Source organism: Melozone crissalis, unplaced genomic scaffold (assembly GCF_028551555.1).
Source record: "Melozone crissalis strain CALT ecotype California unplaced genomic scaffold, PUWL_Pcris_2 ptg000018l_1, whole genome shotgun sequence".
NCBI classification, from domain to species: domain Eukaryota; kingdom Metazoa; phylum Chordata; class Aves; order Passeriformes; family Passerellidae; genus Melozone; species Melozone crissalis.
In genome coordinates, this window is record NW_026535796.1 from 42605498 (window position 1) to 42631920 (window position 26423).

Sequence of the window (26423 nt, forward strand, 5' to 3'; positions counted from 1 at the left end):
GTAATCTGCTATAAGTGCCAAAGCATTTGAGGTGTTATAATAGATCTTCTTTAAAAGTGAGCTCCACTTGAAATATGTTTGCTTTCTCCTTTTGTCCTTCTACCTTACCTTCCTTGATGCATTACATAAGTTTTTATGGATCTTTCTCAGGGGTTTCCTCACAACTTTTCTCTTGTGTACCTGTGTAGAATTTTTCCTTCCAACTCAGGTATACTCTCCTCTTTGGGTCCCTTCTTCCTTTGTTTCTCATATCCTTCATCCTTACCTTCTGTAAATTATTTCAGAGCTATAGTTGCACCAGGTCCAGTCCAAGTCCTACAGAAATCTAAGTTTAGTTCTGAAAGATGGGGATGAAAGTGTAAAAATTCTCCTGCTGAGGGACAAGAGATCCAAATGCATCAGAGGAGCAACTGAAATGCTGCAATAACTGAAACTGTAAGCAACAGGGCAGAAACTTTTCAGTTGCCTTACTAAAGACAGAAGCCTGTTAGTATGTCTTTATTGGGCTGCAGTTAACTAAAAATTGATGGTACTTGACATAGAATCTATATATCAGGAATGGAAATGTCACCTCCTTTGCTCTGTTTTATATTTTGGTTGTTCTTCAGCTAGAGCAGAGTAGCTTACGATCTCAATCTGAAAAGTTCTGAATTCTCCTCTAGATGCTGAGCCCAGCAGTCACTTGTGCGAAAGATACTGAAAATTCATTCACAAACACTCTTCTCTCTTTGCCTGTGCTATGATATCCTTCCCCTACAGACCTAAGGGTCACCTTCATTAAATATGTGGTTATTAACATAAAGGCATGCCAAATGGTTATTCTGTGATAGGACCCAGGCAGTGAAATGGTTCATTCTGTGTTGGTCTCTAAGCAGTCTGACTGAGCATGCGGTGAAACTGTGCAGATGAGCAAGGCGGTGAAATTTGTTGTCAGGGTGGCAGATGTTTTATTCTCTTGGTGTGTTCTCTGGCATTTCTCAAGGACATGAAACAGAAGCAGAAGAAATTGAATTGCTGTGCTTGCTCTCTCCCTTGTTCTCCAAGGTAGTTTTGCAACTCATTTCTCCTGTAATCTTATCAAGTGAGAGAAGAGACATGCACCTCCTGACTTCTCTTACAACTGTCCTTAACACTTTCACAGGTAACCTTCTTTACCCAGCCAGCTGTAGTTTTCAGCATGGGTGGTTTTCATGGTGCACATCTTGCTTATCACTTTAGTGTACATAATACCCTCAACACACTTTAAAGATTGGTGTTTGGATGACTAAATAAACATTGCTGCCTCTAAAACATTTGTCTCCTGACCTCTGCTCTGCACGGGGCATGTCTGGAGAAGGGAGGGCATGGAGGAGGCAGAGGACAATGTGCTGATGTGAGCTGCAGTCTGGGCTGCCATGATAATGATCCCTTGCTGTGCCTTAAAGCCTTCAGGTGCCAGTTTATGCCGATGAGTGAAGGGAAATGTGAGGAGGAAGCAAAGGTAGGTTTGGCCAAACTGCTGTCTTCCTTGAGGACACAACATGGTCTAATTTGAACTGGTGTAGAGAATGCTGGCCAGCTCCCAGGAGCCAGCTCATTATTTTTGTAACCCTTGGCTTTGGAAATGGCAAAGTCAACTGTTACTAAAAACCTAAAAACTCAGTTCTAGAGAACAATAAATAGGAAAGTCTCTTCTGTAATGACAGTTGGTCTTGTTTTGCCACCTGATCTTTGCTGTTAGAAAACTAATCACATATTTTTACACTCTAGCCTTGCCTAATCAAGGATATAAGTTCATTAATGCAAACAGATTCAATATATTCTTAGTGTTAGATTTTTTAATTATTAAAAAAAATCAATGTCTTGTACTGCCCATAGATTATGATGGTAATTCAACTGAACTCCACCACATCCATTATATTTTTTTTGCAGAAACCTGTAGCATTTAGGATATATGTGCATCTCCATACTTACTCTAGAGATTTCAGGGGCACTACAATATAAGCAGCCATCAGGCATATAGTGTAAATTTGTGTGAGACATGACTGGGACATTGCACCCCAACACTCCGATGATCTGTGGAGCCTCTGCTCTGTCCCACAGGAATGTGGCATGGCCAGGGAGGTGAGGGACCATAGGCTGGGCCAGCATGGGCAAGCACACCTAGGGTGGCAGCCAGAGATAGACAATAGAGCTGAGTCTGTTGCTCACTGTATTTCAGGGTTGTTGTCCACCTGCTGCATCCAGCAGTGACCTACAACTTACAGAGTTAAACCTCTAATGTGATTTTCATTCTCATAAACATCAAAACTTCTCATGAGAAGTGTGAAGTTTCACCTGAAATTAAAGGATACAGAGAGGAAGGCTGGACTGTCTCATGAGGCCACAGAGGAGATAAGGATCTCAGTGAGCATTTATTCCCAGTTTGGTGCTCTTTAGTGTAGAAGCTTAAACTGGCCATTGGTTGCACAGTCAAAGCAGCAAATAAATCCTTCTTACTCCACATGTGCAGTCAGGTGGTCCAGCAGGGATGCTCAGAGCATCCCTCGAGTTCTTCCAGATGTTAATGAAGTTATGGCTTGAAGCTTGTACCTTTGCCTTTTGGTGCTGGATTCATGACTATCAAGCTCTGATTTTTATGTTGTTTGGTTTTCTTAAACTGTGGTGTCATTTCCCTCAAAATGAATCTGGCAGGTGATTGCACAGAAGTTTAGAAAATTGGGACTTTCAGACTCTGGACCATTGCAATAAAGTTTGGCCAACAAGCAGAACAGGGTGTGCTCTTCCCCAAAAATAAGCAGCATCTTTCTGCGTGCTGATTTTGACAGAAACCCTGCCATCAGTTTAGGAGTAATAGAGCTCATGTACAGCTCTTTGCCTCAGGATCATACTATGCTCCTGTCAGTCCTAGTAGTCATCCTGTTCACTGCCTGCCTCACAGGAGCAGCAGAGTGGTGACAAGAGAGGAGATGCAGCAGCTGTCACACCTATTTACAGTTTCTCAGTCACTGATGTGAGAATAAACAAACATGGTATTCCTGCAGTTGCATTGTTAGCAATTTATTTTTAAAATCAGTCACTTGAAAAATATTGAGGCACAGGTAAAATAGCTCTGTCAGCACTTTCTGTGTGGTTTGCAACCTACTGCTTGACCTGAGAATCTCACTCTGTTTCTGTTAACTTAATAGAAGAGCTAAGGTCAAGGCCACATACTTACCTGGTGAAAGCACACATTTCTCTTCTGAGTGAAGTGGTATCAAGAAGGGATGTGGCTCATCAAATGCAGGAACATGCTGATTCCTGTCTGCTGTTGCCATTGTATTCCCTGATTTTATTACCTGCTCAGTAGTGATGAGTAATTCTCACATGTAAGCAAGTGATATTTACTGTAAGAAAGGCCAAGTAAATTCATAGTTGAGCAAACGTTTAAAGAAATAACAATTAGAGATTGCTTTCCTATTTCATTTGAAAATGTGGAGGGGGAAAGAAATTGAAAATATAAACATTTTCTTTTGTATATCCAAGAAACAAATGCAGAAGCTCATATTTTCCATCACTGCATCCCCAGAAATGTGGGCATGAAACTTGTTGTATTTAGTCAGTAAATCTTCATTGAAATCAAACAGTGGCTGACAATAGATATATAAAAAAACAGTAAGTCAAGAAACTTGATAGGATTAAAATCTGTGATCTGTTTTGGGGGCTGAAATGGAACAATCCCAGATAAACAAAAGGAGGGTGAGTGCATAATATCCCACGAAGACACAGGGACATGGATGTTGTGCTCTGGTTTTCCTGTTGTCTCTGCTTTCCTCCTCCTTAAAGCTGTGGAGGGGACCACACAGAAAAAGCATCTCATGTCAGGATCTGTATGTTTGGCTTGGAGTTGAGAGCCATCATCCCTTGAGTGCACCAGATTGGTTACATGGTCTGATCAGGGCTAATTGCCCCTTAGCAGCTCTCTTGGAGAGACAACCCAGCACAGCGGCAGCTACAGAGGCCTTTAATCAGGCTGGCTGCCAGTGTTCCTAACTGGGACTTACCTAGCCCTCTGTCTTTGAAGTGTGTGGGAAACAGTGTGGCTATATGTGCTTAAAAGCTCAACGTGGATGCTGCTTTCAGGGGCCTGACTTCAGAGCTGTAATGGAACATTGTACCCTTCTTTGTTCTTTGTTCATCTCTCTCACTGCCACCCTGCTTTAACAGGCTGCTGCAGCCTTGCACCTGAGTCACAGCAACACGTGGCAGAGTTTGAGTATCTCTGCTGCCACCTGACCCTCCTTTGCCATGGTTCTGTGTGATGGTACTGTTCCTTTTCTGCCTAGTATCAAATAATGTGGGTGCTGATCTCTGAGAACCGCTAAAGGTGTATTAATTTATTCATTCAGTAACTTACATTCTCTGTAGGGTCCCATACCTGGATGTGTATGTCGGTGATGTCAGTCTCACTGGTTCAGCATTAGGAGAGCTCTGCCTTTCCCTGGAGGCACCTGGTTGTAACTTCCAAAGCATAACAGTCAGCAGTCAGCATATTTGGCTTTTTTTTTCGCCTCCCACTTAATGTTGTTCTAATTATCAGAAATTAGACTTGCTTTTGTGATCCCTGGAATTACTGGAACCAGTGCTTCAAGCAGCACAATTCCGAGTCATCTTTCAAATGTGATGTGAACTGGTTTTGCTATAGGAGTATTTATTTCATATACAGTCTGGGCTACATTTATTTTTGTAGGACAAATTTAACTGTGGCCTATGCTGCCCAAACCATGCACTGGATTTATGTTGTGGTAGCCATCAGCAAAAACCTGAATCCTCCAGAACTGGATTTTTTTTCCTTTTTAATCTATTTTACAGAAGCCACTAGTTAGCATCCACATGTATTTTTTGAAAAACCTGATACATTCTCAAAGAGACAGGCTGATGGGAACAATTGCTGTTAAAAAGCAGGAAGCAAAGCAGCAGTGGGGGCATATGTGCATTCACGTCATATAAACCTGATGCTGACCAGAGGGAGCCAGCCCTCACCTTCCTCCCTGCCCAGGAAAGCCCCCCAGCGACAGGATGCCACCTGACCCTGTTGCCACACAAGGACAGGGTGAGCCCTGGCCATGGTGCCAGCGTGCAGGAGCAGGTGGCCCCTGTTTGTGAGCCTCGGGCAGAGCGGGGGTCCCTGTGTCCCGAGGGGCACGTGGGCAAGCAGCACTGGGGGGCTGGCACTGCTCTTCTGCTGCCCATCTGCCACTGCCCACCGGCATGAATGCCCCTGTCTGCCAGAGCAGAAGTGCCTTTCACTGAAGAGCAAAAGGGAAATCCAGGAGAGGGGTGTTTGTGACACATTTGCTGCCAGGTCTGTGACTCTGTGCACTGAGTGCTCAATGCTGAGAGCAGCTGTGAATCATCGGTGGGAACAAACACAGGCTTTGCCTGCATGATATAGGCATGATCCAGAGGAAACAGTGCTGAAAACATTGTTTTACAGCTGTCACATGTGGGACACATACAGCAGAACTGAAAAAAGCCACACAGGAGTCACAAGCAGATGTAAATCCGCTCGCTAATATGTCTTGCAGGCAGTGTCAGGGGTGTTTTGGTGATAGCTGCTTCTGCAGCAGAGCAGGCAGCCTGAGTGCGGTGCCCACAAACTGCTCAGAATCCGTAAGTAAAATTAGCTTTGCACAGACCTGTGGAGAGAAAAATAGAAGCTGAGGAAATAATAAGCAAGTGATGTGCACTCTGCACTTCACTGAATGCAGAGCAAACTGGAAGTGCTCTGAAGATTTGGAAACTTGAAAATATTAACCAAAAAAACAAACAATTGTTTTGTTAGGTCATGTTTGGCATTTTCTTCATCTGTCTCAAATGAGAACTGTTTATATAATAAATGAACATTTGTATCAATCATCTCATCCATTCTTCTGTATTTCCCTTCCAAATCTCATCTAATTCCAGCTGCCATAATCTCATCCATTAATCACTTTTTATATTTCAGAGCTGCCTTTTCCCAGATATGTCCTCAGCCTTGTATTTAGTTTCACACAAACAGCAAAGCTGCTTTATGGGGTCTTTTCCACAATACCTGCTGAAAACTGTCCTTTTTAAAGTTAGGTGAAGGTAAAATACTGGGCCATGGCTGGACTGCTGATGTGTGTAACAGTCACAACAGTTCCAGCTGGAATTCTGTTTCATTTCCATCTTTGCCCTGTTCCCATTCCTTTATTCTTGGGTTTTTATCGAGACCTTTTTCTCTATTTTCACAGGTCCTATGAGATCCTTATATTTAACTAGAATTGTTACTACCTAGATAGAGTAAAAAAATTAAGACATTTCAAATCACAGGCATTTGAATATTCAGCCCACTGACACCATTGTGAAGGATTTTTTAAGCATAATTTTATTCCCATACATGAAGCCATATATGTCTGAAGCTGTCAGTCTGACAGTGATTCTCCCAAAAATTCTCCATAGTCACTGGCTGTTTATCACCCAGCTGCTGTATTCCAGATAGCAATGTCCTTTTCTTCCAAGCAATGAACTGGGTTGCAGAGAAGCCTAACAGCAGCCTGTGTATATCTCATTTTGGGCAGCCTTTTCAATGACTTCATATCAGGGGTTTAGCCAAACAAATAAAAGAACAACCAATTTAAATGACGATCAATAAGAGACTGTCATTAGTTTATTAATTAGTTTAAGTAACGAAGATAACTAGAGAACAATTCCAAAAGCTGCTTACAGTGGTGATAAATCCTGTTAGCCCTTCAGCTTTAATGCTCTCACCTCAGCAGCAATGCAGTGAAGCTGACAGAAAGGAATCATTGCTTTGTGGATATCCTTATTCATGCAAATTTCCTTTCACTGAAGCAGTCTGAGTTCCCCTGCTTCTTCATTTGCTGGTTGGGCAGTCCTGCTGAGCACGCTGTGAGTGGGGAAGGGCAGCTTGTTCACAGCTGTTTGCAGCTGCCTGCCAGCATGCCCCGCCTCTTCCCTCAGTGCAGCATTTTTAGTAATTGAGATAAAAACATTCTTGTGCCATCACACATGCATCTGCTCTCAGATCTGGATTCCAAAGCACGCGTTCAGATCCGGTTTTCAGCATCACTGCATTACAAGGGCTCCATTTGCATAGTCCATTTCAGGTTAATCTGATTAGATTTTCACCCTGTCACTGAAATTATGTCTTTATAAGCATATGTCAAGGTGGACTACACATCTATTTTCCTCTTTCCAGGCCTTCCATGATCAAATGATAATTGGTTGTACCTTTTCTGCACCCCCTCACTCCATCTTTTTAACCAAATCCTTTGAGCAACAAGTTCAGATTACCCAGTAGGAGTTTGTAGTTGGCTGTGTGAAAGATGAGGTTGTCTTGTATCTTCTCAGCAAATGCATGAGTCCCGAAGACAAGAATTTCATTCTATGCTGACTCCATGATTTTGGAGAGGGTAGAAAAAGCTTGTGTGTGAGGTATGAATGAGAATGTCTAGGAAGAGGGAGCTCTCACCTTGAACTGAAGTCACCACCTCTGTGTTTTATGTCAGATAGGCTTGGAGTGGTTTGGGTCCAGTTAGTAGTTGTCTGGTTTAGAATAATTTCTTTTCACTTTCAGTATCTTTATGGGAAAATGAGGCAGATTCATCATGAATCTACCATTCATCACTTTGTGCCATGATATAATCATCTGAAATCATGATATAAAATAGCAGTTCATTTTTTATTAAAAATAGATTTAGTCTTCCTGGTAGCTTCTTTTCCTTCATATATTTTTCACTTGGAAGAACAAGATGGCCAGCAGATGTAAAGGCTGGAAAAAGCTTTCTTACATGTGTCTTTTAGTGCTCGATTTCTGAACTGTGAAGAATAATGCATCAGTATTGCTTAAATCAAGCATTTACATTTCTACTGTAATGCAAAGCAAAATCATTAAGGTCACAGAATTTGTTCTTTGACATGAGATGTAACCTTTCCTTATGTTATCCAGCACTTTGTGTAAAAATGTTTGATGTGTCACTGGGAGATGTTGTTAATAGCAACTGAAGCATTTATCTCAGTGACATCATGTCTCTTAATCAACAAAAGATCACAGTAACCTTTGGAGAAATCAGAGTACATCAATATCCCTGTAATTCACTCTGCTAATGTCAAACTTTTAATGTGTAAAATATCTTCTCTGCATTTCTGCAAAGGAAAGAAACGTCATCATCTAAATTTCAGGTTTAAATGAAGGCCCAAGATGAAAATAATATGGATCAGATAAGTATTTTAAGGCTGTCAGCTCATATTGGTTCATCTTGTTCTGTCTGTGGATGCCCAAGTACAGTTGGCAGATGCCAATGCTGCATTTTTGTGCTTTTCTGCTGTCATAACAAGAGATCAGCAGGGGTCAGCTGTGCACTTTTCAGCCCCAGAATGCCAAGCAGCCTTTGACCAAAGCCACTGTGTTTTCTGAAAAGCATGCCCCTGTATTTTAGCCTCTTGGTGAAAGGTGTTCAAGATCAGCCTTTGGCTTTACTTTTATTCTTCCAGCAGGATAGTAGCTTGCTGTATTTAGAGTTTGTTCAGTGTTGTGAAGCCATTGGTTCATTAGGATTAGTGAAACAAGCTGTAGATGAGCATGATTAAAAATTAACATCAGAATATTACTAGTCCATTAAGGATTAAGGCAGTTTTGGAATTGGAAGTGAGATGAATCCTAGTAATGTTTTAAAGACTCATGAGCTGATCCTGTGGTGGACACTGAAAATGTGCAAAAACTCCTGAAGAGCTTACAATCAAAGCAGACAAGATAAGGCAAGAAAGAACTTTAAATATGAATAAAAGGAGAAGATTAAAGTCCATAAAGAAAATTAGTTACACTTTTCCTTTTTCTTCCTCCTTCATTGTGCAAATAATCAGATTTGTAACACAGATCTTGTTGTGACACAAATCCTGACTGGCTGGTTTTGCTGATGTTTCTCTGCATGTGAACAGATTCTGGCTCAGGGCCCATCTTGTTTGGAGCCTTCACAGGCCACAGTCAATTGGCAGCCAGGGCTTGGTTCCAATAGATAAGGGTTTTATCAACACAATATGGACTATACTTTCCATTGAAAGGTAGTGGTTTATTCTAAAGGCCAGAGTGACCCAATGATATTTCCTCAGTAATGAGTTGTGCACTCTAATGCTTTCTAGAAATTTTATTTCTTCTTTTTCTCCATCAGATCATCAAGAATTGGATGAATTGTTATTTTTCCTTCTTTTTTTCTTATGGAGCACCTGTAAGAAGCTTGAAATAGAAAGGATGGGTATTGGTGAGATTTACAGGGTGTATAACTATATGGACAAAGGTTACTTGTGGTGTTCTTAAAACCTGTTTTTCTACATTCCTCAAAGAGCAAGCACCTTCCCTTTGGGGAAACAGATGGTGCCTGCACTACAGGATTACAGAAGGAGGTGGGGTATGATGGAAGGTGAGAGGTGGAATCTTACTCTTCTGCAAAATCCAGGCTCTGCTTTCACCTTGGAGATGGTGAGACTGGTTTTGTTACCTCAGTGCTGGAGTAATTTAGTGCCTTGTGGGGGAAAAGTGCTGCTGTGGGCAGAGCTGGGATACACAGGTGGGATCTGATCTCTACCTGGTATTTGAAGAACATGTTTAAACTCAGTGGTGTCCCTAATGTGTATGTAGGAATTGGTGTGTAGTCACACCAGGGCTCTGTCCACCCCCAGAACCAAAGGAGTGGGACAGAAGTGTTTGTTTCTGTTTCCTATTACTTCTCTATTTAAGCTGCAAGAAAAACAAGCTGATTTTAATAAAAATTATTGAAATGAGCTTCATGGCAGCAGTGCTGCATAGCACCAGACTCAAGCTCCACACTCAAACTCCACTTTAATGAGTTCTCATCCAAGCTGGTAAGACCCAAGCATGAAAGACACCCTCAAACTGGGAATGAGTGCTTCCCTTCCCCATCACATTCTTTGTAGATCTTGCAACAGAAAGCTGAAGTTGACCAAGGCCCACTCTAAATTTTATGGGGTCATATCTGAAGTAATCAGATAAACAGATTTCTTGGGAGCAGTTTGCTCTGAGACAATGGGAAATACCCAAGGCATATATGATGTCCCAACAGATTGCCTTCCCCTGCACATATTTGTGATGCACCTCTTCCTTCTGCCCCCCTGCCTAGCTGTTAGTCTTTTCATCTCTCTCCTGTGTTATCCTTTCAGCAGTGAGTGATGATGCCGGAGCCCAGACCGGAGGGTGAGCAGGAGCAGCACACTGCTGCCTCCCAAGCATGGTCAGGAGGGCACTGCTCCTGCAGGCAGGGGTTGTGACAGACACCAGCAGTCTGACAATTGTTCCCCTTCCTGAAACAGCTCAGCACAGTCTGGTTCTCTTCCCTCTGTTGCAGTGGCTGAATATCCCTGTTGGTTGAAGCAGGGTGTTGGATTTTGTGAATATTCTTTGGCTGTGTCTTGTTGGTTTTGCCTGCAAGCGTGCAAACCCTGCAACCCTCTGAAATCAGTGACATGATTGTGCATGACAGGCATTAGTGGGTAAAACAGAAATCTGTCTGGGAGCATCTGTTTTGAGGGAGCCAAATATAATTAAAGTTTAACCATGCTGCATTTGCTCTTTTATTTACTGGGACCCAGTCCTTCTTAGGGATCACAGGGACATTTCTTGAGGTCCTTCTGAGGGCTTTGACTTGCTACATTTTATCATTGTATGTGTGTTTCATAGAAGTGTGTTTTGTATTCCAGGCTGGATCAAACAAGTTTGTTCAGAGATTCCCTTCAGGATAATGAAACTACCTTCTTGAATATGTTCAAGTTCTTTCCAAGGGGAATACTTTCTGGTTTCAGGTTGCTCTGAATCTGGACATCTTGCACTGATGTATTGCATTTTATCAGTTATATTTCCACGATGCTCTTTGAGCACCAAGATGGATTAAATGTGGTTTTATTCTATAATTAATTCTATACACAAGACAATAAATATGTAATGTCTTAACTTGGTAAGTGGTACTTGGTGGGATGTAATGCAGGGATCAGTGATGTAGCCTTCCTAGTCAGGAAATGTCTCACAGCACGGTTTCCAGTTTATTTTCATGGGACAATTGATCTGGCATTGAATTGTGCTAGGAGGAAAACACCCAAAGCAGCATCCATGTTGCAAAGATCTTACTCAGGCCTTAGAAAAACTCTGTTAAATCTTAAGTTCAGCCCTACCAACAAATACATAGAAAACTTCGGGGTTTTCAAATGTTTTAAACTTTCTAACTTGATTTCATTTTATCTTGAGTGAACGTGGTAATCTTTTTATTATGGTCACCTCTATGTTACCTAATGTGTCTTTTTCCCTCTGACTCTGCTTTCCAAGTACAGTCATTCATATTACACTCATGACTTGCAGGGCACTTCCAAAATGCAAAATTGCTTTGGAGAAATTGTAATTACTTTTGGAAAATCCTTTCATTTTTATCTGCTATTCCTTTTACTACTAGTTTATTGATTTAGTTACATTTAAAATGGTTCTGTGTAGTTAATTTTAGATATATATTTCAATTTTACTGCAACTCTGAAACTTTAAATGAGTAGGAAATAAGTAAGGAAATATCCTTAAATAGGAATAGGTAATAAGTTCCCATTCCAGCACATAATGAGATACACTTTTGAGGTTTTGTACAGATTTTCAAATGAGCACTGTGTGCACTGCCTTAGGATTAGGTACTTACCTTCCCATACATTGCCAATGGAGAGCAATAAATGTCTTCTCAAGGGATCTCTTCCCTTTATGTCCAATTTAAATCCCTAAATTTACCTTCTTTTGACTGGATGGTAATTTTGAGAATATTTTTGAAGAGGCATCTCTGAGGGGGCAAACCAGGTGGAATTAAGCCCCCTCTGTGGGTTTTTTTTGCTGATGGTTTTAATTGTTTCTTGTGGCATCCACTGTAATAATTCTTCTTTGTGAATTTTCTTCCTGAGCTCTCAGTGCCTCATTGTGTTTTGGATTTATTCATGCAAGACATAGAATAGTGGTGTGGGATGTACAAGTCTCTTGGAGATATTTTTGAAATTAAGATCTTCAATCCAGCATTTCAAAATAGAAATGATTAAAGATGAGAGGAGTGCTTGCATTTTTGCAAGTACTACATATTTGCACTGTTTTACTGAACTACTCCCATGCTGCTTTTTAATATTTCTGTGCTGGATTTTTGATGAGTGATGCTCAGCTTGAAAAAGGCTTGAGCTGCAATTCAGGTTCCCTGTGGCTGGGGAAGATCCCTCTATGGCAGATGGGAACCTGTCAGGCCACTGGGTGAGGGAGAGCCCTCTTTCTCCCCAGCATGCAGAAACCTTCAGATTGTTATAGGCCTATGTCCAATGACATTCCCTTTGCCTGTTACTTTTCTTTTAAAATTCTCCCTTATCAGGGGCTGCATTAAGCTCTAAGTTTGCACTGAATGATGCAGGGATACCAAACTTTTTTGTTAACTGATCTGCACCTGTCTCAGAGCTAGTGGCTCCTTGGTGAAAATCTGTGTGGATGCTCCAATTTTTGTCTCCTCCATCATTTAATCTTTTTATGGGGCACTCATTGCTGCCTTGATAAAATGAGATAGTGATATTTTAATTAAGTTGAGTTCAGAGGAATCATAAATAAAACCTCAGCATGGGTAAGAGTATTACAATCTAGATCAGGGAGTTCATTATTTGAATATATAAGATTGGACTGCAGAACCCAGCCAAGGGCTGGGAGCTGCACTGCCATGCATGTGCACATCTCCTGGGGCTGAGAGTGTTGTGCTTCTGCCAGGCTTTATTTATTTTTTTCCCCAACTGTTTTTGCAGGGCTTGTACTAAGGGTTTAAAAAAGCAAGAGTTTTGGATTTTGGTGCCATTCACTTGCTTGGTACTACACCTTACTTTTTGTGTTCCCATAGCTGATAATTATTCTCAGTCTTAGACTGCTTTTGGCCAGATGGGTTATTTTAAAATTGCATCTGTCGGTACAAGATACCATCACAAAATTGCATGTGTAAATGTCTGAAGTTACATGGGTGTATGTGTCTTGCTTCAGTGTGAACCTGTCTCTTAAAGCACCTTAAAGGTATCCTGTAGCTGTTTTGCTGCTTTGCTCCTTTGCCAATCTGAGGTTCAGAAGGCTCTGAGCTTCAGCTTGCAGAGGACTCTGCATTTACTCTGGCTCTCAGGCTGTGGAGGAAGCCTGCCTGACCTTGGAGCCAGCCCATTTCCTGATTGCTTTTCAAAACCTTTTACCTGAAAGATTTTCAACTGGTGCACTCTTCTGGTGGGGGGATTTCTTCAGTACCTAAACTGCAGCATACTCAGGAACAGCTGTCAAGTTCAGGGACAATAACATCTCTCTCCTGTTTATGTACTTTCAAAACATTTCTTCAAACATCCTGAGATCCTAAGACACCAGGGGAGTGTGAACTTGCATCTTCCATCAGGCATGTGAGAATACCAAATCACTTCTCTCTCAACTGTTCCAGTTCTCCAGACCAGCAGTGATTCCATAATTCATATTCCACTGAGTGAAATGAGAAGAAAATGCAAATACAATACATTTTGACTTTATTTTCTTTGTTCCCTGCTCAGCCTTCCATAACGCAAGAATAACTGAACAAGCTTTTACAGAAATCACTTTTGGGTAGGAAAACATTACTTCCTGAGGAAAACTGTTACATATCTATGGCTTTAATTATCCTGAGCAGCCCCAAGAGTTCCAAGCACAAGGATTGAATTACAAGCAGTTGTATAATAAATTAAACATTGTTTTGTACCCATCCTAAGTATCTCAGGCACTAAGGAGTGCTATTTTGCCTATACATATATAGACAGGCTTATCTAGAGAGAATCAATGCATAATTTATTATATTTTTCTGTAATATGCTCTGAACTGTTTGAACAATCTCAAACATAAGCACACAAACACAGATGGCCTGGCTGTTCTGTGTTTGTTTGGCATGATAAAGCTGTCATCAGCTGCTGTCTAGTTCAGCCACACTTAATCATCCCTTGATGGTCCTGGTACACAAGCAAAACCTGGGTTGTGACTATCGGGGTTGGTGAGAACATATGGAATATTTGGCTCTGATGCTGGCTGTTCTCACACTTTGATGAAGGTTTCTGCCCCTACAAAGAGACAGTGAAATGTCCTGCATGGATTCTTCTCTTTTGCTTCAAAGCAAAGTGAGCCAGGCTTATTTTAAGTCATTGTGAGTTCTGTTCTTGTCGTGCCTGCTGATCTTGCACCAAAGGGGAAGAGAAATACATGTTGCTTCTCTTTCTTGGGCTCTGCTATGGGAACAGTAAATCCTAGAAGAAGATTGAACTGATTGCTTGGTGGCACTGAGCTCTTAAGCACTCAAGATTGACATTTGATCCAGCTTTTATTTTTTCATAATATTCAACAAAGAGTTAATGTTGGATGGAACTTTTCTAAGCCCAGTGAATACTACTCTTCAAATACTCAAAATTAGGAAATCATCAACATGGTTTCACCTTCCAGTTTTTATTCTCTTGTGTAATGTGTGATTGGCTCATTCACAAGAAAAAAAAATGCAAGGGAATAGGATTAATTTTTAAGCAAATTGTGCCTCTTTAGTTATAAACTGCTACTTACAGAATGAGTTGAGAGGAATGTGTAGTCTGTAGGCTGCTCAAGCCATATGTTGAGGCTAATATGCCTGATGGGATCACGATGGATGCCAGCCTGACACATGTTGGTATTCCATCAAATGAAGTGTATGCAGTAGGGGCATTTGGCAGTCCTCCTTTCTTCCTGGAAGCAGCTCTCTATTTTGCTTGTTCTTCATGCTGGCTGCTACCCTAAGCATCTCCAGACATAAAGAGGAATAGCATAGTGTCAGGTTTTTCTCCATTTTTTGTCCACCTCAATTGGAATACCTTGGTTTTTTTGCCTCTCAGGCTTGTTGTGTGTCCTGAATTAGGTGCCAATTACACAAGCAAAAATATTTACAAAAATAGCCTTACATAAGGCATAAGAGAGATACCTCAAATATTCTCTCAGCATACCTCAGGCCTCCCCACTCTTTTGCTTGTGAAGATGTAATGCAACATGAGAATGAAAGGAAAAGAAAAAATAAATACGAAAAAATGTTGGATAAAAATGCTGCATAGCCAAAATAATATTTCGGACATCGTTACCAGTTTTCTCTCTCTGCTGTTTTTTCAGAGAATCTGATAGAATATATAGGCTTAAGGAAAATAATCTTTATGAAATAAGTTGAATCTCTTAAATTGTCTTCATTTCCATTCTGAGGCTTTTTATTGGATGCCTGCAAGTATTTTCAATGAGAGAATTAATCTCTGGAATAAAATCATAGAATAAAATTCTTCCCAGTGTGTTTGCATTATTACAGTGACCTAACTCTTACCATGTTTGAAGGTAGGTTCAAGGTGTCTATCCCAAAGATGCTGAAAATGAGGCATTTGTGTTATATCATTAGGTACAGCTGAGCTGCAGTGGTAGTAATTACTTCTCTCAATAGATAAATGTATCTCAACTTGTCTTTGCAGTACAGCCATTGCTGTGTAACATAAGATACATGAGATTTATAGTTTGGAAGGTCTGAAAGCTTTTGAGTCTACATGGAATAGTAAGTAATTTCTGTGATGAAATATAGCTAAGCCTGTTAGTATGGCTTAGTTAAATCTCAGCCAATTAATTTTTCATGGGCCATGTAGCACGGATTGGAGGAACATGCAAGATTTTTCTGTTGCTCCTGGGTTTTGGTTTGAGCAGTGGTCAGCATATGCAACATAGAGGAATTTCTGTGCAGTTTTTTTTTTCCTCTAGAGGAATAACATGATGTCCAAAATGCTGCATCCTCCAAGTTCCAGCTCCTAACACCTGCCCCTTAAAATTATTTTTAGTGTTTATGAAAAGCATCCTGATTACAAAATACTGAAGGATACAGCAAATTACAAAATTGTTACTTTTGCCCATGCCTGAAGTCTAATGGTTTAAACAATTTTTCATCTCAAAGTAGTTCTGCTTTTGAAATTGTCATTGCTTCCCTTGTTGTGAATGGCTGCCAATTCCCATCTCTCCACACATCCCCCCACCCTCCTGGAGAACAGCCTGAGCATCTTGCTAGGCTAAAGGAGAGGGAGCAGAAGGAAAATCGAAATAATATGAAGGTCAGTCTCTTTCTTTGCTACCCAGAATCTTGGCCACATCACCAAATTGATAATGAGTCATCACCATTTCTTTAGAGATGAACAGGGCTGCAAAGATTACAGTGGAGGAAGGATCTGAGCAGCCCTTTTTCACTCTGAGAAATATGATTAGGATTTGTTCAATTATTTTCCAATACTTTTTTTTCTTGAGTTCTGCTATTTGGCTTTCTACTTACAGCCCATGATGTGGCTTTTCTGTTTATGGTAGGAATGCCTTTTTCTCAGCAGATACAAAGTGCCATTACAATCAGCTTGTGTTACTCTTATTTTCCTCTTTACCCTCTGGCACATGCCACTTACTCTCTGCATAAGAGCTGAACCTGCCACTGATACTGTGCAGCCATGTGCTTGCTTATCCTATCAGTGATACAGCCTGCTGTCCCAAAAGCTGTCCCTTGGGACATCAAAACATTACACAAAGGTACTGTTCCTTTTCTCCTCCCAGGATTATTTTTTGGTTGGCTGGTTGCTTGCTTGTTTACTTAATTCAGGGTGGTTTTTGTAATAGAGGAACTTGACGCCAGAAAGAAATTGCCAGCCTGGATCAAAACAGGAGACAATTAAGTCCACTTAAATCCTGCAGTTTGGCTTTGAAGTCACCAATGCCAAAATTTTGGAAGCAGTGAGATAATCACTACCTCTTTCTTTTCATGTATTAGTAGAGTTTAAACTCTGAGGCTTGTTGTTTGAAGGTCTTCCAGAATGATGTTCTGTGTTAAACTGTTCCAACTCTGCAAATTGCTCTTATCTCTAAAGGAATTCCTGTTCTCCCTGAGTTTCCCAGTGTGACTACACATGATGTGAAGTGTCCTCTGGTTTTCCATTTTGGGAAATTGTAAACAGATTTTAATAGCTCCTCCTGATGATAACGTTGATGGTCAGTTTTATACCCTCCCACTGAGGTTTTCCATTTTGATAAATGCTTGCCTTTCAGCCTCCCTCTGTTTATATATTTTTCTTTTATGTTCATGTTCTCCTGGAAGCATTAAAGTTGTAACTGTACATGGAGGCCAGACATCTTTTCCCCCACTGTGGTGTCCACAATAGGACATTGACATCAGTTGAATTAGATATAGAAGGTCAGCTAATACTGCTTTTTTCAGTTGTTCCACAGACATTCAGATAGTTTAAGCAGTCTGCTTGGCTGCCCTGCACTCTTTCATTATATTCACCATTCCCTCCAATTTAAGGTATACAGATTCACAATATAAATTATGTGTGACTTACAGTTGTGGCTTCTTCACAGAAATTTGAATTTTTGTTCAATGCTGACAAAACTTGCTCTTTTCCTTGATGCATCATTGCTAGCATTGGCTGGAAAGAGAGGAGGAACTTTCGGGACCAGGGGTGGTATGAGAAACTTCTCTGTATTCTTTTGAGACTTGTCAGCTACTGTCAGCTTTTTTATTAAGAAGGCTTTTGTTTGTTCTCAGGTTTATGCACTTGGAAGATGAAATCCAGCAGCAGTTGGTCGAAAATAATAGTGAAAAGCAGTAGGGATCTTTGAAATAAAAAAGCTATTTCAACGAGGCACTAGGCAGATGTAAATTGCAGGAGTGGAATCACAGCATGTTTATCATTAGGATATCTTGGATGCTACCTATGCAGAAATATGAGAGTGAAAATTTCACTTGTCTTCATGCCAGTTGTCTACACTGCTTTTTGCAGCTGATTCAGCAGGGGAACTTTCCACAGAGAGGTGCTGCAGCCTGCCCAGGACCTGTGCTCATAAATGCAGTAGCTTAGGGCCAGCTGGTCTAGCTGAGCTCAGTTCCTTGTGGGAATACCTCAGTTAAGGGAAACCAGTTTTACAGCCAAAAGCAAACTCAGAGTTGGTGTCTGCTGCAGCATCTTGGAATATCTTGGGTTGTTCCTTCCTAAACATCCAGACATCTGTTGATCAAGGCAGCTCTTAGAGTGTGTGATTCAACAGCAAGGCTCAGACCTCCGGCATCTGAGATACTGCTGGTATGGAACAACTCTGAATAGTGCAATAAGCTACAAGGACAAAGACCTGTATCTAGCCTAGCATGGATTGGAAAGCAGTGAAGGAAGTAATGCACAGGTCCTAGGAATAGAATGGATTGGAAGAAAAGCAGAGACTGATAAAATTGAAAGATTTTAACAAGATTAAAATAACAGGTGAAATCCTGATGCCTCCATGTAGGAGTGAAAATTTTCCATTGCCACTGGTAGGGTGAACATTTTGACAACTGTATTTTGAAAATAAGCAGCTGTTTTTTCTAAGCTTGTCAATCTAAGACTGTGATTTCAGGGCGAAGCAGGAATCTGAATCAATTAAAATGAGAATGTGAAACTAAGTGCATAAAACATTTTCTTCCTCTTCAGAATTAGACATATTTAATTAAATTAAAGAGGATTGCCTTAGGCGGTGGTTAATTTTGTGTGTAGGTTTAATGTGTTCAAAGGGATCCACTTGCAGTGAACCTAGAACAAGTTCTGATTGTCACTGTGCACCCAGCCTGCATTCTAAACAGCAGGGTGATATTCTGACAAACAGTGAACAGAAGAACTTGGTTCTCCAGATATTACCTGTAAATCAATAATAGCCAATAGCACATCTTCATTTACAGTGTGTGCTTTAGATAAGACTATATATGCATTTTTCTGTGAGACAGAATTACTGTGGGCAGAATACTGGTCATATGGGGTGTCTCTTTAGTAAAAAAACATTTATTTAAAAAGAGCTTAAGAATTAAGATGTTGTTATGATGAATTTGTGAACCTATACATTGCTACTGCCTTTGGCAACTGTGTTAGATTAATTTATGAGTGCAGATGGAATGTTTTCAGACACAAAATATGCACTGCAGTGATCACGTGTTACCAGGGCAGAAAGAAATAATAATTTCACTTTATGTATTCAAATCATGCCATCTTGTAAAAAGATGATATCTCAAATTTAACAAAAAAGAAACACTGGAAAGTTAGATATTCTGAAGTAGCAACATGGATTTTACAAAACAACAGCTGAGCTGTGGTGACTTTTCACCTGTTAACATCCCATTCCTGGAGTGATGCTTGGGGACAGCAGATACAGCAGAGCTGTTAAAGCTGCTGCTGAGGTTTCTTAGTTTCTCACTAGAAGATTCAGCTGTGCTTTCAAATATCTATGCCTAACCTGGGTTCCCAACAAGGTGGCAGCAGCCAAGTGTCACAATTCTCTAGCTGACTATGAAAAAATGTCAGACACCTGATTCTCAAAGAAATGGAACAATATTATTACTAAGAGATGGATTTTATATGCTGCTGCTTAAGAATGCTGTCATACTTACAGCATCAGTGACTGGTACCTGACATGCTGGTTTTCATTCCTCTGGATCACTTTGGTTATAAAATAGGATTTTTCTGCTAACTAGAAGTGCATCACAGAGCTGTTCAAGGGCTGCTCTCCTCGTGACCCCAGAGCATGCCAGTGGGAGGTATTCAGCACAGTGGGTGTTCTCATTACCACTTGACATTTTGCTGTTTGGTTTTCTGCCTGTTGCTATTTAATGATTTCAATTCTTTCTTTGCCAGTCCCAGAAGCCATTTAGCAAGCAATGTACTATTACTGCTACTTAACAATGTCAATACAGCCTCTAGGAAAGGAGTTTTATTTCCAAACAGTGTGCTACAGGGTTACCCCTTGGTCTGCTCCTGTCCTGTCCCTCACTGTCCTGTTTCCCAGTTAACCCTTTGCCTTGTGCTCCTGGGGAGGGTGGCAGCCTTGCCTGAACTATAAATACCCTCTGAGGCTAAACAGACTGCAGGTCACTGTAATGGCTGTGACATGGGTGAAGGTTCTGAATGATGTAAATTGGCATGTATTTGCTTTGCAGAGGCACAGGCAGAAAAATAGAGCAGTCACAGAGAGAATTGCAGGTTCCTGTCCTTAGCCTACTGTTAATTACAAGCACTTCACAACTCCCATTAGTGTCAGGTCTGGAGGTCTCAAATAAGTAAAATCTCAAATAAGACTGCAGAGGGAAGATACTGTACCTTATGGGAGAATGAAGACATAAAGACTGAGGATGAGATTCATTTCACTGAATTTAATCTACCAAAAAGATAGATTGCCATTGATACTAATCATCCCTCTCTCCTGTGGAGAGATGGCATATCTCCCAAGGATGATTTACATGACTCTAATCACTGAGCAACCCTGACTGTTAAGTGGCACCAAGAGGCCAGATTGAGAAGGATGCTCAGCTTCAGATGAGATCAGATATAGTCTGGACAAGTTCATGGTAGCAAAATTCTTTGCAAGTTATTAAATCCATAGCAATGGTGTCTGGCTTATGAACTTCCTAAGCTGAAAACAGTCAGAGGCTGTGAGTTATGAAGGGTAGTATCAGACATGTTTCTCCTGTTGTGCTGTTACTCTCCTAAGCATCTATTTATGGCCACTGTTGGAGCCACTCCCACCCAAGGGAGATGGACTTTCTCTCGGACACCATATGGCAGTTCCTCCTGCTCTTATGTGAGGCTGCTGGAGCAGTCAGAAGGGGGAATGCACATTTAGCAAGAGATAATTTTTGCAAATGGGAAATTGGCAGGAAGGTTTATTTCCAGATTTGTGGTGAAGTGCTACTGACCTAAAAACAGAAAAACTGGAATTCAGTCTTAGAGAAAGAGCCTGTGCCAGGTGCTGAATGTCAGTCCTTTACACCAGGTCACCTCAAGCCTTTCAGAGATTCAGATGAGCTGTTTCACCATGTGCTCCCCTCAGATGGTGCAGACAGCTTGTTTGAGCCTTAGACAGTACAAGGAGATTCAGATTTGACATAATTTACAGCGTGCTGTGTAGCTGTGCTGCTACATGGATGCTCCCTGCCTTTGTGACAGCAGCAGGGGAACTAACAGGGTGGAAACTTGTCATTTCAAATAACTCCTTGAGAGCACAGAATATTTGGCCCAAAATCCAGGTATCAATCACCAGAACTGTGTTTATGACCTCCCACCATATTGGACACATACACCTGTGTGTGTACCTCTATACCAGGGATGATTCTGTTGAAAGATTTTGCAGAATTGACTGTCCTAAATGCTGATAGCCTTAAAGTGGTTTGTTAAGGAGGCAAGCACCTCAGGTTGAGCATTTTGCTGCCAGTATGGTAAATGTATTCCTGTCATTTGGAGCAGAGATCTTTAATTAGAGTCTCTGTAGCTGTTACATGGCATCATTGCTACATAAATACACTTCTTTTTGAAGTCAGAGCTGCCTTTTATGGCAATCTCGACATGAAAAGAAATTTTGATAAAACTGAGAAGTGCTTTCCTTATCAAATCCCAAGACATAAAAAAAGGCCGGTGGAATTGGATTCAAGAGATCAAGCTGGGCTTTTGAAATGGAAGCTTTTGCTCTCTTTTAAACCACACTGTGTTGAAATTGCCAGCAAAAATCTGTGATGCAGGGAGAACGTATCAGACTTTACTTTTGCAATTTCCTGCTTGGTTTCTTGTAAACTGCCTTTGTCTAATCATATCTGATATCAAAGATAATTTTATTTAATGTGGATTAGGTAGCATGACATATCCACTGTGGTCTTTCATCATTCTCTGTTTAATTTTGAATGGGACATGGTATTTTCTAGTACAGATGAAATTTGTTCAGCAGTCAGCTTTGAAAAAGAGCCTGTCTTTCATGTCTCTCTAAAACGTTACCTATGGCAAGCAAAAAAAATTACTTCATTCTCAGACTATCAAAGTCTTTGGTGCTGTCTGTAGATTTCAGCCAGTATAGAGAGCAGAGGTGGTTTATCCTCACATGCTGTCCATTTCAGCAGCCTCCATAGCACAGCTGCACACAGCCAGAATGGGTGTAGTTTGGTTCCGAAGGGAGAGGTTGCTGAGGGAATCAAAATGTGATGCAGGAGAGGAAGGACAGAGTGCTAAGAGATGATTTTTCAGCCCAGTGAGTATTGACAGGGAAGTTTAGGGCTGAAGGTATAGCAGCCTCCTGTGATATGGCTGAATGAAGGCAAGGCTTGTTCCTCTGTTATTCACAGGCTGTGGTCACTTCAGCAGTAGTGCTGACATTAGAGTGGAAGAGAGCCCTGTTGAGAAAGGTGAAAATTAATACCAAAACCCCAAAGGCACTTACTAATAGGGTGTAAAACAGGAGATTGTGTCTAAAGATTGGATGACAGCAGCAGCATGGAAACCACTGTGAGGGAGGAAAGGTTGGCTGGTGTTGCAGTGAGGGTGGTTCTTAAGGACAATATTCACAGATGTTTTCGGCTTTCCCTGGAGCCCTGGACTCACAGGGAAATGTAGATAAGATGCACTGATGTCTAGGTTTTACTGATTGCTCAAGATCAATCATCTGTGCCATGATGGAATTTTGGCAGAGAGATTTAGACATATGACTCTGGGTTTTTTTATCCAATAAATCCGTGGATTTGGTCTACCTATGTGCTACAGCCCTGACAGAGTTTGGTTAGAGAGTACTGCAGAGACTTGGGCTTTTCCATACCCCCACTGCTCGTGGTTTTTTACAGGGTATTCAGAAACCTGTGTCCTGAGCATTTATAGATATGTGAAATAGATGTTCTGCAGCTTTTTCTGAAACATTGTCCTATACTTACATGAGACTTGGAGCCTGCACTCAGTGAGTCAGGGGAGATTCTTACAGCTCTGCATTCCCAAACATACAAGGGACAAGGCTGGAAGCAAGAAGCTTTTGTGTGAACCTTTTTTAGTTGTAAATGGTCTTTGTAATGTAGTAGGTATCCTTCTCTTGCCTGAATGAGGAATCCATTCATTTGCAGAAGGATGTCATATTTTATACCACTATGTAAAAGTAAAATAGTTCTTGAACCCTGAAGAATATGTGTTGTGATCTAGGATGAAGTTGGAAAGACAACTGGAACGTGTAAAAGGACATGGTTAAACAGTTTCTTCTTCCTTTATCTTTGCAAAAGATTGAGTAACTGTTATCTTACCCAGAACATTTTCTGGTGTGGAAAAACTTTTAGAAATTTGCCATTTCCTGCATTGTGATGGAGCCTTTCAAAATCCAGTTTGAAGTTTTCTGTTGTATTGATTTATAAATCCTGGATTGTTGCAGTGCTGTATTTTGCAAGTGAAGTTAGTGCACTGAGTACACTCCAGCTCTTTTACAGTAAGAACTTTTTTACATGATCTCTACATAAACCAAGAGTTTGCTTCTGAGTGATGCATAAGAGGACCACAAATTCTCTGCATCAGATCCTTGCTGTGCTTGTGCAATGTCTTGCAGTGACATGATACCTTTGCTGGTAGTCACAAAACAATCCCCTTGCTATCAACTCACATTCTGGTATGTGAGTGCTTTGTGTATATGGGTATCTCTTCTAAATGCATATGATTACTTAGCCTGCATGCTAGCTCTTCTGTATATTGCATGTATTATATGTAGGTTTTCTTCAATAATAGTGATTCCAACAGAAATGGCAGAAATATTATAGTCTGTGATATTCCTGACAGGTTAGCACCATGCACATGAAATCTCAGTAATTTTGCAAGTTAGCTAATGGTTAGTCTTTGATAATGACTTTGAGACAATGCAAAAGCAGATATTAGCATTCAGTCTGATTCTGCCATGTTTTTCTTCACAGCTTCCTGTTATGGGAGGAGCCTTTATGGACTCACCCAACGAGGACTTTAGTACAGAGTACTCCCTGTTTAACTCATCAGCCAACGTCCATGCAGCTTCTTCCATGCAGAATCCACCAGAAGAGACATCCCGTTCTTCAAATGATGCCATATTGTTATGGATTGCAATAATAGCAACAATTGGAAATATTGTGGTTGTGGGAGTGGTGTATGCCTTCACCTTCTAGGATGACTGTCACTACAAACACTGGAAGAAAGGAAATCTTCAACAGTATTTGTCATGTGTATGTATGTATGTATGTGTGTATATATACATGTATATCTATATAAATACATATAACTAGAGACTTTGTTGATTAAGTGCTGCCACAGTCATGGAAATGAAATGCAAGTTAATCATCTTAAGTCTTGATGGCAGAAAGTTTGGATGCAAATAGTGTGGAGGTGAGAGCTTTATTTGAGAACAGAGCCGATAGCAATTTTGTATAGAAATGTAATAAAAGAGAGATCAACTTGGGTATAGTAAATACAGAGAGATTTTATATAGAAAGTGCTTATTTTTTACTGTAGATTTTTCTAGCAGCTCTTCTGCAATTTGTCAGCTTTTTTTTTTTCTTTTTGTGTGTGCATTTTTTACTGTGGTATAACATTATATGGAATTGTTCCAGGTTGTGTTTTCTGGACATCTTAATTTCCTTGATGGACCCAGTGGTTGGCATTGGCTCGGTTCTGATGAAGACCAAGTTCATCATGTGTGGGTCTTCAGCATGGCTGCAGACTCCTGGGCTGTACTCAAAATCATCAGTCTCACAGCCATGACAGGCAGATGCAGGCTGTCTGTTACCTGCCTTCCAGTTTCAGTAACTGGAGCTGGTAATCAATACATTTATGCTGAACCTGCCTGCTCTTCAAGAGGAGGCACAGCTACTGCTGCTCTGCTCTGAATTTCAGAGGAGAAAATGCTAAACAGAGTAGCAGCACAAGTTCCCATTTCTGTCTAGAGGTACTGGTTTGCAGTGGTTTGTATATGCATTCCTTCCAGGAAACAAAAGCCTAATACCACACTTCTCATCTCACTGGACTGCAATCCAGATTTCTTACAGCAGCTGTGTGCTTTCATAAGGTTATTGATGTACTGAAAGAATGATGGAAAAATTGTAAAGCCTAATTTATAGTGAATATGTCTATGAGAAAGATAAAATTGAAAGAAAGGTTGGTCATGTCTGTGCTCTTGCAGGAGTGAATTGAAGAGTCAGGTATGTCCTGGGGTGAAAACAACACAAGAAAATTAATAAGTGTCAGATGTGCAAGTGCTTGTATCTCAGTATTAATATATCTCTGGGTTCTGGTGAGGGCGTTGGACGAGATTTTTTTTATAACTGGCTTTAGGTAATGACTCTGATTATCTTTTGGATTTGTTCCACTGAAAGGCAACATTTTTACTGCATTTTTTCCATGGGCAGTTCATTTTCAAGAGCTGTATCTTTTTGAGACAAGCTGTAGCTTTCCTTGCTTGAGAAATTGTAAAATCTTGAGAGAGGGGAAAAAAAAATCATCACTGTTGGAAACTTCCTTCACCCCCATAAAAATTAAGCAACAATACATAAAATGTATGCACTTTGAGAGCAGCAGACAAATTCTTCTTCTATGTCTGCATGTACTGTCTAGGTTTTCTGTCTCATACAGCTAATACCCTAATTCCAGAAAGCCTTGTCTGCAGGAACAGAGACTATTTTTGACACTTGCCTGCTACTGAGCTTGAGGCTGGGCTATGAGCTGCTGAATGTATAGAGAGGTTTGGATTTCCCACTTTTCTCTTTAAACCCATTTTCCTGCAGGGCTGGTGGACAGTTACTTGAATCAAAGCAGCATGCCCCAAATCAGTCTTTACAACCACTCAGCAGTCACTGTGTATATTTTTCCCTCTCTATGAACTGTCCTTTAAAGCTAGGAAAGATGCAAACAGAGCTAGCAGTGGGGAGAAAATAAATTAGGTTATTTTGAGGCTGAGGAAAACAATTATGAGCTTCTGTGTGTGTTGTTATTTCCCTATTTGGAGGCAGGATTTTGTGAAGATGGTTGAGGACAGACAAGACCTATACTGGGAAAAAGTTTAAGAGCTCCAGTTCTGGAAGATCAGAGGGAAAGAAAGCAAATTCTGTCCAATAAAATAACTGTAGTCTTAAGGATGAAAGAAAAATTATTATTTTCATTTCCTAAAATAGCTATTGATTCCTTCATAGCCACAGGACAACAAAAAGCAGAGGAGCTGCATAAATTATCTACCTTGTTTGTTTTTGCATCCCTCCTTATTCTTGCTGAGCAGAAAGGAAGCTGTTGGAAAGCTGCAGAGAAGTTTCCAATTAAGAATTTTGAGCAGGACAAGGTCGTGTGTGTAAACATGTAGGATCTGTGAAAATGTTGCTTAGTGTAATGTACTGTCCCCAACCATTTTCTGATGTTCTGTTGCCTTTGTAATTGTATCAGTTACTCATGGACTTGTCTTCATTGTTCCTGCAGGCTGTCTAGTTAGGCCAGATCCTGCAAGCATTTTGGCATAAAGAGCAAAACATTTCCACCATGACTAAAACCAGTTTGACACAATGGTACTTGCCCAGTGGGATTATTCTGCTGCCTAA

General features: G+C 40.7%; 1 protein-coding gene across 2 annotated transcripts in view; it reads left to right on the plus strand.

Moving 5' to 3' along the window:
• Positions 1-24462, plus strand: part of CUNH14orf132 (chromosome unknown C14orf132 homolog) — a 33376-nt gene extending 8914 nt beyond the window's left edge. For both annotated transcript variants that reach the window (XM_054276174.1, XM_054276173.1), the window contains exon 2: positions 23787-24462. In XM_054276174.1, coding sequence (XP_054132149.1) covers positions 23787-24011 — 225 coding nt within the window. In that variant the 3' untranslated portion in view covers positions 24012-24462. The remainder of the gene's footprint in view (positions 1-23786) is intronic.
• Positions 24463-26423: the final 1961 nt, after the last annotated feature.